Here is an 18284-nt window from a genome sequence, read left to right as displayed (position 1 = left end):
AATGGGGTTGGATGTGAAACTGAATTTTGAAAAGACTTCATGTGGAAGCAGGATTATTGATCTTAACTGAGGGCTCCCAGAAGGTTACAGCTAGAACTGCATGAACATCAAGGACAGGGTGGCTGATCATGGGCTACCCTGGGAAGGTGATGAGTTCCCTGTTAGCTGAAGTGTGTTGGGGAACCACCTGTTGCTATGCTGTCCCTAGGTGTTGGGCTTAAGCCATCAGATGAGCTGCTGCATTAGGTAACTTTCCAACCTTGAGAGTCTGATAGTCTAATTAATGCTTTCTGTAACCACCTGTCCTGGGGAAGCGCCCTAATCACTCTGGTTCCCTCCTTTGTGCTGTTTGGGGCAAGGGGGAGAACAGCCAGGGCCATGTTGCATGAGCAGGTGGTTCAGGATGGAGCCTTACATGTTCTGTACACCTTAAATTTGGATCCACCATCTAACAACTCAAAAGTGTATGTGTGAGGTTCTGCCAAACTAGTTCAGTTGATGTTTGTAGTATTTACAAGATTACAGGAACTGAGCACATTCTAAACTGATTCCTGAGCCAATACATGTATATAGAATCCAGGAAACATATCGCAGACCTGCAAAGGAAGAGAACATACACAGATTGTTCCCTGCATGATTGGAATTGGGTGTTCTGTTAATGTAGTAATCAGATGTCTGTCGCAGTGTGACTTACTGATGTCTTTGATTTGTCGCAGGGGAGCTATCCAGTTTGGGAAGATTTCATAAACAAAGCAGGAAAGCTGCAGTCCCAGCTTCGGTAAGTAGAAGCGTGTGTTCTACAGGAAAAGGACAACATCCTCAGACAAGGATGGAGTGGGACAGACCAAAATGCAGATTGATTAGGGTTGATTCAGGAAGTGCTACAGATAGGGAAGCATGCGGTGGGTTCTGATTGGAGCATGATCACCTGTAGCCATATATCCTGGGCCCTGATTCCCATATGTAAAATGGGACTCATTCATGTCTGCTTTGCCTCCTTCCATAGGAATTTTGAGAGTCAAATGAGGTAGGTACTGTATGTAAGGTAGCAACAAGTAACATATCTGTGTTGCTCGCTATGTGCCAGGCATTTGTTAACTTGTTTAAATCTCATAACCCCATGAGGTACATGCTATTATTATCCCCATTTTACTGATGAGGAAACTGAGGCACAGGAAAGTTAAATAACTTACCCATAGTCACATCACTAGTAAATGGCGGAGCAAGGATTTGGCTCTGTGGCTTGAGTCCATGTTCTCCTCCATTCTGCTTACTGCCTCTCCACATATGGAGTTTAAAACCTTGTGTTGGTTTTTTTTAACTCCACATTAGAGTTTAAAACTGGTGCGGTGGCTCATGCCTGTAATCCCAGCACTTTGGGAGACTGAGGTAGGTGGGTCACAAGGTTAGGAGTTCGAGACCAGACTGGCCAACATGGCAAAACTCCGTCTCTACTAAAAATAGAAAAATTAGCTGGGCATGGTGATGGGTGCCTGTAATCCCAGCTACTTGGGAGGCTGAGGCAGGAGAATCGCTTGAACCTGGGAGGCAGAGGTTGCAGTGAACCGAGATCATGCCATTGCACTGCAGCCTGGGCAACAAGAGCAAGACTCCGTCTAAAATAAAATAAAATAACAAAATAAAATAAAACCTTGTGTTGACTATTGTGTAATTCCATTTACATGAAATACCTATTAAAAGCATATCTATAGAGTGATGTCAATCAGTGGTTACCTGGGGATAAGGTGAAGGAGGAGAGTGACAAGTGGGTAAGATGGATCTTTTGGGTTGGTGGAAATGTTCTATAATTGGATTGTGGTAATGGTTGTACAACTCCAAATTTACTAAAAATCATTGACTCATACCCTGAAAAAGGGTATATTTTATGGTATGTAAATTACGCCTCCGTAAAGCTGCCTAAACAAGATCCAGTGCTGAGCTCTAAGGGGCTGTGATCGCCTAGTCTCGTGCTTGTTCACGTATCATGTGACGTGAAATAGAAAATATGTCGGCATCTTCTTGTTAAAGCTCTGCCCTTTTAAATCATTGTGGTGAAGGGATGCAATTACACTTAGTGGGTGCTTCATGAAGGACAGGACATTTTAAAAAGGAATTATTTTGATGGTCCTGGTTCACGGCATTTAGGGGATGACATTGGCTGGTTTGGATGGAGGAAGATAAAGGTTCAGAGAGAGCAGGCCAGGCAGGGGTTTTCCAGGATGAATAGCCATGTGGACGACAGAGAGGTGGGAGGGGGTGATGTGATGCTCTCGGGCCTTTGCCTGTGGACACCAGGGTCACTGCCCAGAGTGTTAGCCATAGGACTGGAGGGTCCATGGTGCCCTATAGACTAAAGAACTCGGGAAGGGTGCGTCTTTTTTCTTTTATTCCTTCAGTTTTGTTTGGGGCCTGAGATTTCTATCCATGAACTGGAGCCTCAGACGGACAATGAACTTGGAATACCGCACCTTCCCCAGTTGTCAAGTCCTGTAATTAAGCCCTGTTTAAGCGCTTGTAATTACTTTCTGCTGGATCAGATCCCACCTCCCCTGCTCAGGATTCAGGGCTCCTCACCTGAGTCCTTCACCAGCCTCACCTTATTTAGCTGTATCTACTCCCACCTCCATGTCTGCCATGATTGCCATTTATTTTAGGTAACTTCATCTCCATCCTGTGGGAGGTCTCCTCCTGTAGTAATACAGTAAAACATTTAAATATGTTTCCCTCTACTTTTTTAAGATTCAGCCTCATTTAACTGTCTGGCAGGCTTTCAGGGTAGACCAAGAAAATTGTTGTCTTCCCCTTTTGTCAGTAAGGATCTTGAAGCTTAAAGTAATGAACGGATCAGCTGTCTTAAACATATAAAGTAAAATTTAAAGTAATCTTAACCTATCCCTACTGGTACAGGATACATTTTATATTATTAAACAATATTTTGTCCTGAAGGCAGGGACCACTTCTTTATTATTTTGTTAAACTAATAGTACAGGGCTGAGAGCAATATAGGGGCCTCATGCACATGGTTTAATTTTGTGTATTAGAGAAAGGATGAAGTTTAGATCGCAGAAGAGGCATAGAAGCCTTGGTATATTTAAGCTGAATCACTCCTCTGTGTTTCTGTTGGTTACAAGTTTGCTCTGCCCCATCAGAGAGGGCCGAGATGTCTTGTGACTATGTCAGACAGTGAAATATGACTGCCATTTAAAAGCCTCGAAATTGATCACCATCCTAATTTTCAGTGGAGCCCTGGTGACCGTGTAATACACAAGACACCTCTACAGCTGGTTCATTAAATTTGGATGATTGGCTTTGAGCTGGATGAGAATAAACCCAGCCATTGTGTCAGATTTTAATTGTAAACCAGAACCAGCTATTTATAAATCCCAAGATGTTTGATAAAGCTAATTTTTCCAGGGTTTGTGTTTGATGTCAACTCTTTAAAAAATATGCTTCAAAGTGGTTTTGTGTATGTGTATGTCGTTATTTTTTAAAATGTTGAGCAGAATGTCGTCTTGCTCTACTGGAAAATAACAGGCCTCATTCTGAAGTTTGGCTCTAAGGGACTGTTGCCTAGATTTTCCCAGGATCTACTTCCAGCACCTTCCAGGAACCTTTTGTTCCAAAGCTACTGTTGCTGATGTTTAAAGGCCATTCCTTTCCCTTTTTCTTTCTTTTTTCTTTTTCTTTTTGAGAGAGGGTATTGCTGTGTCACCTAGGCTGGAGTACAGTGGTGCAGCCATGGCTCACTGCACCCTTGACCTCCTGGGTTCAAGTGGTCATCCCGCCTCAGCCTCCTGAGTAGCTGGGACTACAGACATGCACCACTGTGCCTGGCTAATTTAAAAACACTTTTTTTTTTTTTTTTTTGTAGAGATGGAGTCTTAGTATGTTGCCCAGGCTGGTCTTAAACTCCTGAGCTCAAGTGATCCTCCCACCTCAGCTTTCCAAAGTGCTGGGATTACAGGCATGAGCCACTACAGCTGGTTTCATTTTTCTCTATTTTGAAATCTTCCCTTTCAAGTCCTTATTGTTATTCTTCCTTCAGCAACTTTGCATTGTTAGGAACACTCAGTAAAGACTGGAGTTATATAAGAAATACTTGAAAACTAATACTTAGTTACAAGTTTGATTGTAAAGTCCTTGAATTCTAGTTCTGGGACTTGTTTGTGTGGAATCCATGGCCCTGGCTTGGAGTGTTGACTACACTGAATGGTGCCTTAGATCATGACTCTTGGAACCAGTAGACCACAGAGGGCTCAGAGCATCTTGTGTCCAAAAAAATATGAAGAGCCCAGAATAATTTCTAGGACATAAATGACTATAGTACCTTCTCCTCATTCTCAACTTGTAGGAATTTGGCAGATTCGGTTGAAACAGTAGTATCTCAGTTTCATTATAACCAGGATCTAGGGAGAAAAGTCACACTGCCAGGATCTTGTTTTATAGTGAGTCAAGCCTAAGCCTGTGAGTCATGAGGCTGGGACACTTGGCCCAGCTCTGGTATGAATTAGGGCTGTGTTTGTGGCCTTGTATTTGTGGCCTCCGTTTTCCTATTCCTAAAAACGAACTGTTTGAACTACATGATCTGTCTCCCAGATTCCTTCCCCCAACTGATGTGCATATGTATATATTGCTTTCCTACTCCAAAATTAGTTTCACCTCTGCCACTTCTATTTTTTAATGTTTTATTTTTTCTTTTAGGTAGAAATGCCTCTGTTTTCCTCCTGTAGAAATTTTTGCCTGGTGATAGGTTTTTTTGTTTGTTTGTTTGTTTTTTTGAGACAGAGTCTTGCTCTGTCACCTAGGCTGGAGTGCAGTGTCGTGATCTCGGCTCACTGCAACCTCTGCCTCCTGGGCTCAAGTGATTCTCCTGCCTCAGCCTCCCAAGTAGCTAGGATTATAGGTGCATGCCACCATGCCTGGCTAATTTTTTGTATTTTTGGTAGACACGGAGTTTCACCATCTTGGCTAGGTTGGTCTTGAACTCCTGATCTCAAGTGATCCACCTCCCTCAGCCTCCCAAAGTGCCAGGAATACAGGGGTGAGCCACCACGCCTGGCCGTGGTAATGGTTTTATACAGTCAGATGAAATGGAATGGGAAGGGCTACTAGCGTTTAGCGCCAAATGAACTGGATGTTATTCGAGTGGAGTACTTGGGAAAAAGTGGGTTCAACAAGCCAATGGTTGTCCATGCTCAGTTGAGTTATTTCTGGAGGAAGGTTACGTGTACTCCTTAGAGGTTTTAGGCCTTGAGCAGTAATGAATTTGCTAGGGAGAGACATTCCTCATGCTTTTGTTATCTGTTTGCGTTTTAGGACAACAGTAGTAGCAGCAGCTGCCTTCTTGGACGCCTTTCAGAAAGTGGCTGACATGGCCACCAACACACGTGGTAAGCAGATGGAGGCTGACTCCCAGCGTTAACTGCATTCAGCACGTGGTTTCTTTCCCTTGGGTGGCTGCACAGGAAGATGCAGCTTAAGTTATCAGAGCTGAGCTGACTCGTATTTTCCCATTTTTTAAAACTCTGGGATTCCACATATTAGAAGTTGCAACTAGTTTTCCGGATAATAAAGCATATGTGAAGAAGAATGAAAAAGGAAGAAAGTGAACCACCGTTTCTGCACGAGTTGGCTTGATGGATTTTTTGATCACTTTAATGACGTGCTGGTTGTGGAAGCTTGAGCTATGCCTTTGGTTGCAATTTGCGTTTTCCTCCTTCCACGGGTTTTCCTTGTTTGCTCGTGGAATGGGAAGCAGTATGAATGATTGGATAGACCATTTTTCTGAGTTTCCATAAAATGAGGAACCCTTTTAAAATAAGGATCTCATTGCGTTGTATCTATTTATGTGTCCCTCACGTTTGACTGCAAACCTGTTGAGATAGAGACTATGACTTACTCACGTCTGAAACCCCAAAACATAGTGCCTAGAGCATAGGAGATGTTTAAAGTGTGTTTATTGAATCAATGAAAAAAATTTAATGGCTTTAGCAAGTACTGAATCATACAAAGGTTATTTATAACATGTGAAAAGTATAAAAAGAAAATGAATGCCCCGTATGCCGGACCGTCTTTAGAAATGCAACATTATGGTTGGGTGCAGTGGCTCATGCCTGTAATCCCAGCACTTTGGGAGGCCGAGGCAAGAGATCCGAGGTAGATCACTTGAGGTCAGGAGTTCGAGACTAACCTGGCCAACATGGCGAAACCCCATCTCTACTAAAAATACAAAAATTAGCACTCCAGCCTGGGCAACAGTGAGACTCTGTCTCAAAAAAAAAAAAAAAGAAAAGAAAAGAAATGCATGCAACATGACCAGTAACAGACGGTTCCCCTATTCAAAGGGAGGAGAGTGCTTTCCTTTTCCTTGCAATGCAGCTACTCTCTCCTGCCTCTTACTTTGCGTTGTCTTTCTGGGTCTCCTTGTTGCACCGGCAGCTATAGGCCTGTTCTTTTCATTGTCGTGGTGACATTGGTAAATTTGGGTTGTAGGAGCAAGTGTTGGGGACTGCTCCCAGGCACATGAAAGTTTCTCCGAACCACTTGATGGGTACTTTCAGTGCAGTGATACTCATTTATCACAGGTGCTTAATTAAATGTTTGAATGAATTTGCAGCAAGAACGCTTCTCATTCATTGAACAAACTCCTTTTATTTCAGGCACTGTCATGGGACCACAAGAAGCAATATGACTCTCCTTGTCCTGGAGGGGCTTACAATTGAGTGGGGAAAATGAGATGTATAAATAAAGAATTTCAGCATAGAAATAATATGTTTGGTATGGTAACAGTTGTAGAACAAAGTGCTAGGGGAATATAGAAGAGTGAGCAATTCACTCAGGGAGTTAACAGGGTTTTACAACGTTCCCTTGGAGAATGCAGCAGAGAAATTAGAACCATGGTTTCCTCATCCAGTATGTCAACTTGGTGTGGATCTTATCCAGTATCTTTTTTAAAGTCCTTTAACAAAATTCCATAGCTTATGTGTGTCTGTTATAGAAACTTGAGAAAATACAGCCGTAAAGAAGAACTTAATATGCAAACCATTGCAGGGTTAATAGTATTGCATTTCATATTTTCTTCTACTTCAGCAGTGTCTGGAACTGGACTTGCCAGCCATATTGATATCTTTCTGTAATAGCCATTAGAATAGGTTTTTTTTTTTTTTTTTTTCCGGCAGAATCTCGCTCTGCCTCTCAGGCTGAAATGCAGTGGTGCAGTCTTGGCTCACTGCAACCTCCACCTCCCCAGATTCAAGCAATTCTCCTGCCTCGACCTCCTGTGTAGCTGGGATTACAGGCATGTGCCACCATGCCCAACTAATTTTTGTATTTTTAGTAGAGATGGGGTTTCACCATGTTAGCCAGGCTAGTCTCCAACTCCTGACTTCAAGTGATCTGCCCACCTCGGCCTCCCATAGTGCTGGGATTACAGGCGTGAGCCACCGTGCCTGGCCCAGAATATGTCTTTTTTTAAGAAAGCTGCTCTACTGTTTTAAGGAACTTAGATATCTGGCATTGCATGTTTGAGGCTCTGTGATAATAATGTTTTTATATTTTAATGTTTAATTCTTGGATGGATCCTATAGATGGACTGGAAAGAGATCCCCAGATTGTCCGTAAGTTCCTGTAGTGGGAACCTGGGATTTTGAAGATGCTGCTCCCAGAATGGTTCCTGGCGGGACACTGCAGGGTCTGGAAATTGTCATCTTTGAAGGGAAGGAAAACAGCCATTATTTGTGCACAAAGAAACCAAAGAGCCTCACTGCAGAAGTGATGGGGGTAGAGTAGTAGTTTGGAGGGTGATGCATTTCACCAAAGGCAAATAATCTCATAGTGAACAAACCCGTGCTTTGACTTTTTTTTTTTTTTTTTTGAGGCAGAATCTTGCTCTTGTCACCTAGGCTGGAATGCAGTGGTGTGATGTTGGCTCACTGCAACCTCTGCCTCTCAGGTTCTTGTGATTCTCCTGCCTCAGCCTCCCAAGTAGCTGGGATTACAGGCGCCCACCATCATGCCTGGCTAATTTTTGTATTTTTAGTAGAGACAGGGTTTCGTCATGTTGGCCAGACTGGTCTCGAACTCCTGACCTTGTGATCCACCCGCCTCGGCCTCCCAAAGTACTAGGATTACAGGCATGAGCCACCACACCCGGTTGCTTTGACATATTTTTAGACCATTGGATTTCAGATCATTTTTAGTGATGCCAGATACTTTCTGTTTAAAATCCATATGTACTACTATTTTCATTGAATGTGGGAGTGTGAGAACTCTCAAATGACCTAAAAGTATATGGGTGATAGAAAGAAGGTATATTTTATAGAGATAAGAGAAACTTGAATATCCTTCTTAATAAGTATCAGAAGTGACTTCTATTAATTTTTGCTTAAAAATTTAAAAAATAGAACATTCTCTTTAGTTTAAAAAGTTGAAATAAGTAGGCTGGGTGTGGTGACTCACACCTGTAATCCCAGCATTTGGGAGGCTGAGGTGGGTGGATTACCTGAGGGCAGGAGTTTAAGATCACCCTGACCAACATGGTGAAATCCTGTCTCTACTAAAAATATAAAAATTAGCCAGGCATAGGGGCGGGCACCTTTAATCCCAGCTACTCGAGAGGCTAAAGCAGGAGAATCACTTGAACTCGGGAGGTGGAGGTTGCAGTGAGCCGAGATTGTACCACTGCACTCCAGCCTGGGCGACAGAGCAAGACTCTGTGTCCAAAAGAAAAAAAAAAAAATTGAAGTAAGTGTATAAAGTAAAATCTACCCTTCCCACCTACGCCCCTCCCGGGAGTTGGGTTTAGTGTCATTTACAGATGTTTTTGCATATATAAACAAACATGCCTGGGAGAAAAAAAACCAAAAAACTACTTTTCCACAATATGTGGCATGACACATGGAATAAAATATACCTGTGTGACCTTTTTCAAAAGGTAGCCCCTAACAAACATTGTTCCTGTGCTTTTTATAGCATAGTATATTATAGTTACCTTTCCAGTACCTATAGATCCACCTGATTCTTTCTAGCGGCCAAATGGAATTTCTGAATATAGCACTGTCTGAATATAGCACAGCTGAATCATTATTCTATTGATAGATATTTAGGTTATCTCCAGGTATTTGCTACTACAAGTTCTGCTGCAATTAATGCCCAAGTATATATCCTTTTGGAGTCCTACAAGTGATCTATTTTTAATGATGTATGGATCACCAGGGAAATGATAATCTGTAAAAAGTGCTTCAAGCTGTTTTGGTCAGCAGCAAATAGATTTGGGCTTAGGGTTGGTGTAGGCGGTGACTCTAACAGAGTTTGTGATTTCATATCTGCCCTCTCCAGAAAGAGTATCCTTGGTTCACTCCCTTGCTTAGCGCCTTTACATGTATTTTTTTTTTTAAGTCTCTCTTGATGGAAGTGGTAGGAGGGAATTACAATTATTATTAAGTACATCTCTTCTGGGCAAGTGCCCAGAATTTCAAGCAAGCAGGTTGCTGTGGTTTCCAAAATATTAGCGTCTCATATTGTTTCCAAAAGGAAACAGCTTTGAGTGGTCTTTGTCCTTTATAGGAAATCTTTTGCACTAGCTATTAATAAAATTTACTTAGGAAAAACTTTGCAAACTAGTCACTATAAGAGCAAAATCAATCTAGTCGTTACGTACCTATTGTTCAACAGAATGTGGAAATATGTTAGAACTTAATTGCTTTCATTGTTTTTTAAATGAAAGTGTGTAAGTGGATATTATAATGTGTGTATTTGTGTTAATAATTAAACTATAATGGAATTCCAATTATTAGCACTAGGCAGAGTTCCATATTTTGTTGATTTTAGACTCTGGATGAATATACAATTTGTTTTAAATATGAAAGTACCATTTTCTGTATTATTGGACACAAAAAATTGGTTTCTAGGTATCTGGTAGACATGGAACCCAAGGCTTTGTGGAGCAGAGTCTCTGCTTCCTTCACATCCATGATGGACCAGCATGTGGCTCTCACAGGAGCTGAGAAATATTTGAACTGAGTGGCATGCATTCGTCTGGGCTACTTAAAAAAATAAGAAAAGGAAAATTAAGGAAATTAAGAAACAGATGGTAAGTACCTACCACATAGGCTATGGTGAGAATAAAAAGACTTAATACACATAAACCACTCAGAACAGAGCCCAGCCCATGGTACACATTCAATAAAGGCTAGCTATCCTGATTTTCAGTCTTAAAATCATGCCTACTTTTTAGGGTAACAACTTAAAGAATCTGGACATTAAAGATGATCTAGTCTGCCTGGATCCATTTCCTTCCTTCTGAGAATCTGAAATGTCCTCCTCAGGCATTGGATGTATTATCATCTAAACGTTCCTGAGATGGTTGTTCAAAACCATAAAAGTAATTACAGAGGCACACAGAGGCAGATGAAAAGGAGAGTCACACAACACTGCTCTTCAAAGGCCCTTGCTGACACAAGCAGATGGCACAGTGGCCAGGATGGGCCAGTGCTGACTAAGAGGGAGTGTATCATCCACTCCGTACTCCGCGCAAGTCCCTGATGTGTCAGGGCACAGGCTTACAGGTGTTCAAATTTTATTCCCCATTTTGATCCTGAATGCATTTAAAAAAAATCTGTGTAGCACAAAAAATAATCTATGTAGTTGAAATAACAAAAGTCTGTATGCAGTAGTAAGAGTAACCACTAGCTTGGGATCTGGGATGCGTAGGTTTGACTTTGTGCCTTTGCAGCTATGTGATCTTGAGTAAATATTTCCTTTCTCTGGGCTTCCATTTTCCCACCTATAAAGGGTCTAGGAGACTAGATGATCACAAGTAATTTTTTTTTTTTGGCTCTAATATTCTATGGTTTTAAATCTTGCCTTGGTGCTCATTAACTATGAATGAAGTTGGACAGTGTAAATTTCCTTTTCTATATTATCTTTAGAGCTTCCAATTTTTGCTCTGACGACAAAGGAAGTAGAGGAAGCAAGATTAAGCCAAAGATAATGGAGAGAGAAGGTTAGAAGAGAAAAAGGGAAAAGTACAGATGGGCATTTGGGTTGAGGCCTCTTCTCAGACTTGAGTGTGTGCAGGAGGAAGGCAGGTGGACGCTGGACCTTCTAGGACAGGCATCGAAGGCTGAACCAACAGACACGTGCTTTAGTCTGTGAGTCTGGATCGCCGAGGTTGATGAAGAAAATTGCTGACGGCTTAGTTCTTACAAATGTGTTACACGTTTGCAGTACAGATTTTGGTAAATGCCATGGTCTCCAGATCTGGCATTAGGCAGCACAGATACTCAAGACGTTCACTTTAAGGGACAGATTTCAGGGCCCTGTCACTCCTATGGAATCAGAATAACTAGGTGAGACCCCAGAATCTCCAATTTTGAAAAGCTTTCCAGGAGATGTTGCTCTCCAGTGAGGTATGTTTGTGCTGTCCCGTAAAGCCTCTTGCCATCTTGCCGTAACCCACCTGTCCAATGGCGTCTCCCTGCCCATGGCCGGCAACTGCACCCAGGAAGAACTGCTCACTGTTTGCTGAAACCCTTAAAACCCTTGATCCCTATCTGCTGGCACATGTGCATTCCAGGCCCAGAATGCCCTTTCCAGCCCTCCCCCTCTTAACCCTGTTTGTATGCATGAGGATCTGCTGCGGATCTCCCAGGGGTTTAAGAGCTGTATCACTTGTGAGACCTTTGTCTCCCCTCAGGAAGTAAACTGGGTCCTTGCTCAGGGCCTCAGGGGACATGCTGGGGTTAGAGGGGTCCCCTAGCTGTGCTGTCACTACCTTCCCCACCAGATTGCAGATACCTCCAACAGGGCCTGCTCCTTTCTGAGGAACTCACATTCCCAGATGCTGAGTATCTGGCCTTCAGCAGGCTGCAGACCCATCTGCTGAATGAATGACTGTGCACAAACAGCAGCTTCCACTTTCATGCAGCCCTCATGGATCCTGGTGGGAAGCCCGTCAGCTCTTGGGCAAGGGACCGTTGGGATGGGGTCTTGGCAGGATTCCTCCCTGGAGTTCAGAATTTGAATCTTGGTGACCCCTCCCTGAGGTCAAGTCTCTGGTGCAAGGGACAGCTAGGTAGAAGGCACCCACCCTGCTTCAAGGATGGAGTGGAGGAGGGGAGGGAATCTTGCCTCTGAGGGGAGAAGGTGCTGGGTTATTTGGGTTCTCAGCTGGGTTGTTTCCTGGCTCCAGCCAGACTGCTCTTGTTTGCTCCTGAGTTTTATTTTAACCAGATTGTTTAATTGAGACTTCACCAGCCTTTAACTTCTGGATTGACTTTGGTGTTCAAGCCCAGAACTCTTTCATGTAATTAGAGTCTTAGTATTTCTACCTAGCAAACTTTTTTTTTTTTTTTTAAAGATTGGTAAATAATAATCTACATGTTATGGGGGTACATATGATACTTTGATAAATTCATATAATGTGTAAAGTTCGAATCATTTGAGAGGCCGAGGTGGGTGGATCACTTGATGTCAGGACTTTGAGACCAGCCTGGCCAACATGGCGAAATCCTGGCTCTACTAAAAATACCAAAAAAATTAGCAGAGCTTGCTGGAGGGCCTTTAATTCCAGCTACTTGGGAGGCTGAGGCATGACAATCACTTGAACTCAGGAGGCGGAGGCTGCAATGAGCTGAGATCATGCCTCTGCACTCCAGCCTGGGTAATGGAGCAAGACTTTGTCTCAAAAAAAAAAAAAAAAAAAAAAAAATCAAATCAGGGTAATTGGGGTATCTATCACCTGAAATATCTGTCTTCTTATTGCTACCTAGCAAACTCTTTAGCCTCAAATTGAAAACAATTTTTTTCAAATTAAAAACATCATATAAAAGGCCCTTCTTGCAGGTCTGGAACTGAAAATTCTTTGAATGTTACCATAAAGGAAAAGGAATGTAGTCAAATTTCTTCATTTGATTAAAAATAAAAAGGCATATCAGCTGGGCACGGTGGCTCACGCCTGTAATCCCAGCACTTTGGGAGACTGAGACGAGTGGATCACGAGGTCAGGAGTTCGAGACCAGCCTGGCGAATATGGTGAAACCTCATCTCTACTAAAAATACAAAAATTAGCTGGGCATGGTGGCAGGCACCTGTAGTCCCAGCTACTTGGGAGGCTGAGGCAGGAGAATCGCTTGAAACCTGGGAGGCGGAGGTTGCAGTGAGCCAAGATTGCACTGCTCTGTTCCGGCCTGGGCGACAGAGCAAGACTCGGTCTCAAAAAAAAAAAAAAAAAATTCTAGAAACTATCTAAACTGTATATATATGTGTGTGTGTTTGTGTACACATATGTATGTATGTGTATCCATATACTTTTTATATTGAACACTTTTTATAATCTCAATCTTACATAAAATACAAATAAAATCTATAAAAATGGTTGATATTTATAATAATAGGCAACATAGCTAAAAACTGTGGTTATTATATAAGCGTAGCTTCAAGATAAATTTCCCAGCTCCTGAGCCTTCTATACGCAGATTTTAGAGCTGCCATTGCCTTAGCAGGAGGTGATGTACAAAGTATTGTTTTAAATGGATTCGTAAATGTACATTCTGCTTTAGGTTTCATCATTTTGATGTTTTGCCACTTCAATTTGTCTTGCGTCATTTTAATTTGTTAGCACAATATATTTAGTCATATACATCTGCGATGAATAAAACATCTTTTTAAAAATGGCCCAGGCATGTGAAGTTTGTCTTACCATTTTCCATTTTTTAAAGCTGTCATTTTTTGGAGTATGCTTTCTATGAAACTTCAGTCTTTGTATTGAGCCTAGGACAGTAGAGTGTCATGCATTTTTAGCATTTTTACAACTCACGCTATACATAAGGACTGGAAATAACAAATGAATCTGTATATTTATACAGAGTGTTTTTATTTTATAAATTTTAAAAAATACCTTGTTTTTGATGTTTTTCAGTTGGAGTTACAGTTGCTTATGTGTTTGATTATTTTGATGGGCAAGTACATATATTTAGGAGATTTGTAACCGTGAACCTAGCATTACCGCTGATAAAACAAATCCCTCCTTTCTAATGCTATCGATCTTTTCTTGATGTAAGAACTGATGCCTGACGACAGCACTGTTCCCCATTTGACAAGTGGCCTTTTATTATTGATCTTTGGTTGGGTAGCAACAGTTGCCGGAGAGAATTGTTCATTGTGGTCAACCAGTGTTCCTGCCTCAGTAGTGATTTGCTTTTAACCGTGTCTTCCTGGAATGACACTTGAAAGGGCAGTCGTCATGTGTTAGTCCAGAATGAACTCACCGGAATCCCACATTTACCAGAACATATCCTGGATCCCCAGGGCAGGATGTCACCAGAATTCTATGATCCTCCAGCAGGGATAGTGAGGGATATCAGAATTCCACACCCAAGCATGCATGTCTGTCCTGCTCCGGATTATCTTATCCCTAACAGAGAGAAATTCTTGCCCCATTCAGTGGGGTTTCCCCATTAGGCTTTAGTGTATTACCCCAGATGATACTTGAATTACGTCTGGATGCGTGTATGCTGTTCTCTGTCTAACCTCGGCAGCCTTCACCAATGCTGGTGAATTATGTAGTGGTGGTGGTGGTGGTGGTGGTGGTGGTGGCGGTGGCGGCGGTAACAGCGGCAGTGGGGAGGAAGGTCCAAGGTTGGAGAGGATGTGTGTTTTTATGGGTGACTGAGTTGATTTGTGTGCAGCATGGTTATTTGTGTTGTTAGGCAGTTTACATAATAAAGTGGTTTACTCAGCATTTCCCCTCTTCCAGCTAACAGAGCCACCGTACGTTTTGTATACAAGCACTGACAATTCTCCTCTCTTCTCCTCCCCCACCTCTTTCCATCCTAGTTCTTACCTTTGCTTCCCATAGATTGGCTTTTTGTTTTGGCTTAGTAACTAATACCCCACCCCATCCCCTCTGCCACACACACACACACACACCTTGTAGTCACTTTTGGTAAAGCACTAGCATTCATGAAAGAATGCAGTTATTTTAGTTCATGCAGATGAAGCAAAGAATTTTTTTTTTTTTTTTTTTGAGATGGAGTTTCACTCTTGTTGCCCAGGCTGGAGTGCAATGGCATGATCTCAGCTCTCAGCTCACTGCAACCTCCACCTCCTGGGTTCAAGCAACTCTCCTGCCTCATCCTCCCGAGCAGCTGGTATTACAGGCATGTGCCACCTTGCCCAGCTAATTTTTGTGTTTCTAGTAGAGACGGGGTTTCTCCATGTTGGTCAGGCTGGTCTCGAACTCCCGACCTCAGGTGATCCGCCCACCTTGGCCTCCCAAAGTGCTGGGATTACAGGCGTGAGCCAGCATGCCCGGCCAAGAATTTTTTTTTTTAAATGTTCTCTTGTGACGAATCATTTGCCATAGAGCTACGAACTTGGTTTGGTCTGCTCTGCCCATCTTAGATAAAAATAACCATGTGGAATGTAAATGTGAACTTGAAGACACTTGAAGTTGTCAAACTAGTATTTTTCTAGGACGGATCTGTTCGGTCAGACCACATAGATTGCCTCCTCTGTGCTCCCTCTGAAAAAGTCTCAGCTAGAAAACACGTACAAGATGTGAAAGCTACTTGGAACTAAAATTTTCACTTTAACCTGCGCTTGTGTCCTCCGCTATAGGAAAAGTGTTGTTACTGGAAAATAACTCAAGGAATAGTTATAGAATACTAAGAAGGTCTTCTGTCATCGAGAATTTGGCAGTGAATCTTCCTGACTCATTTTAAATAAATTTGATTTGTATACACTTTAAGAAAGCTTAAAGTGAGAACTACTTGGAAGTGTTTTTTTTTTTTTTTTTTTTTTTAAAGTAACTATCTGGCCTTTCATTTTTAAGAAGATACAGGATTTTTTTTTCTTCTGCTCATGTACTATCTAGTGCAACCTTTTCATTTTTACTAGGAACACTGAGTCTCAGTGAAGTCTCTTGTCCGAGCTCACCCAGCTAGGAAGAAGGAGAGTGGGGATTGTAGCATGATTTCCCTTGAAAACCACCTAAGCAGTTGTTAGCTCTGCCTTCTGGGTTTCATGGTGAGGGAGTTCAAGGAGGACATGGCATAGGTTGTGAAAAAAATCTCTGTTCTGTGCTCTCAGCTGGTGATTGTTTACAGACATTTTGGTTTGCTTGTTTGTTAATAAGAAACCCGTGGTCATCTGGTTTCCAAAGCAGCTGTCTGCTTCCATTCTGGGTCTTCGTTTCTCTGTGGAACATATTTTTGTTTTCTGTTAGCTCTTTGGAAGTGGGGAGGCTATTTTTGCTTGTATTTTAATCATTTGTTTCATTTGACATAAGCTTCTTAACTGTAAGAATAATGAGGCTTCAATTCATCTACATTGTCTTCAGTTCATCTACATGCACACATACACACATGTACACACACATATACACATACACACAGTATACACACAACACACATGTACACACATACAACACACACAACATACACACACAGACATATACACATACGTATACATACACAACATACACGTACACACATACATATATACACACGTGCACACACAATATACACACAACACACATGTACACATACATACAACACACAACATACACATATAGACATGTACACATACACACACATACACACACATACACAACATACACGTTCACACATATACACATATACACACACATACACACAACATACACAACGTACACATACACACATACACATATGCATATATACACACAACATACACTTATACACATTCACACGCACACATGTACGCACACACAAATACACGTTTTTTGATTCCCAAATGTTTACAATTGCCATGGAACTCCTATTTCTAGTAAAAGACACTGCTGTGGTAATCTGCAGCATTTCCTGCTGTGTGTGCTAGGGCCCAGGGACCTCGGTTACCATGGAAACTAATATCCAGCCGCCCGGGTGGTACTTCCCTTTAGAGCCGCATTGGAGTGCATTTCACAGTTCAATACAATGCTGCTTCTTCCTGCCTTTAAAATCAGGAAAGAGGGCAAAGCTGATTGATTACAAGTAAAATGAAAAAATACTGTTTCTGGTGAGACAGAAAGGGACCTTTAGTACGTGCCCTTTTAATGTGATTGTCAGAAGTAGGACAGTGCACAGTGTCTCAAAGATGGCCAAAGGATCTGATACAATACAAAAGAATTGTGGAGGCGACAGTAAACGTTCTTCTTCCTGTGCTGCTGATCCACAGGCTTCTGTTTGAGAATGACTGGCCTGCGAGGCTGACAAGGGCATTCATCTGCTGGCTCTGGTGGCGTCCATTTGGTTCACCAGAAGGGCTTGAGGGCAGACAAAAGACCTTGAGCTCTCTGCGTGTGCCAGTCATCCTGTGTTTCCTGACCCCTGTCTCTCTCAGAACCCACTCACAGAACCAGATCCGAGAGCCTGGGAGAGCTTGCCCGGATTTCAGCCTTTGAGTTGCCACTTAAGCACGTGATTGCCATCTGTGCTTGCTTAAAGGCGGATGCTGATTAGGAGAATGATACTTCATTTGGATAATACGATTTAAGCCCAAGTGCAAGATGTGTTGCTTGTGCTGGAACTGCAGGAAGTATGAGCCATGGAAACGCACCACCCAACCTCCTGTAGTGGTCCAGGTGGTCCTGCCGGTCACTGACCACAGTATGTCTGTGTGGGAGACGACAGTGATCCCAAGCCTTGGTTTCCATGCAGGTATATGGACTCCTGCTTAATGAGATTGGAGGATAGTAATTGCCTCCACCCTTATTTAGATGATGCCCATCGCTCTGGCTTTGTGTTTTCAAATGTGTTTGGAGAAAGCGAGTGCCGGGAGAGTGTGCTATTTGGAGAGCTCACTCCAGCCTCGGTCTTGAGCATCGACTGTGGGTCCTCTGCTGTTGGGGCTCTCGACTCACCCGCCAGCTGCCTTATCTCAGGTTGAGGAAGGGAGTGGGAGCCCCATTTGCAAATGAGGCAACTCTTGGTGACTTGAAGTCACCTGGTTAAAATGGCACACAACTTCGAAGCTGCATGCCATTTTAACCAAGTGTGCCAGACGCTTGTTTCTGGAATGTGTATCTCGTCTGCGTGAGGCTCCGGTCCCACATTCTTCCCACCTCAGGGATCAGTTTATGGAAACACCTCAGCATTGAGACCAGGGCTTCTCAATCTGTGATTTGGGGCTGGATAAATATTAGTCGTGAGGGGCATGCTGTGCATTGTAGGTTGCTTAGCAGCATTCTCAGCCTCTACCCGCTCTCAGTTGTGAAATCCAAAAATGTGTATTGAGATCGGCCCTGGTTGAGAACCACCAAGGCT

General features: G+C 42.6%; 1 protein-coding gene across 2 annotated transcripts in view; it reads left to right on the top strand.

The window, feature by feature from the left end:
- Positions 1 to 720: 720 nt before the first annotated feature.
- Positions 721 to 18284, top strand: part of MTSS1 (metastasis suppressor 1) — a 171331-nt gene continuing 153767 nt past the window's right edge. For both annotated transcript variants that reach the window (XM_012001157.1, XM_012001156.1), the window contains exons 1-2: positions 721 to 778; positions 5317 to 5390. In XM_012001157.1, coding sequence (XP_011856547.1) covers positions 5372 to 5390 — 19 coding nt within the window. In that variant the 5' untranslated portion in view covers positions 721 to 778; positions 5317 to 5371. The remainder of the gene's footprint in view (positions 779 to 5316; positions 5391 to 18284) is intronic.

This window comes from Mandrillus leucophaeus, unplaced genomic scaffold (genome assembly GCF_000951045.1).
Source record: "Mandrillus leucophaeus isolate KB7577 unplaced genomic scaffold, Mleu.le_1.0 Scaffold650, whole genome shotgun sequence".
In the NCBI taxonomy this organism is placed as follows: domain Eukaryota; kingdom Metazoa; phylum Chordata; class Mammalia; order Primates; family Cercopithecidae; genus Mandrillus; species Mandrillus leucophaeus.
The sequence above is the reverse complement of the archived record's forward strand: the minus strand, read 5'-3'. Positions and strand labels throughout refer to the sequence as shown.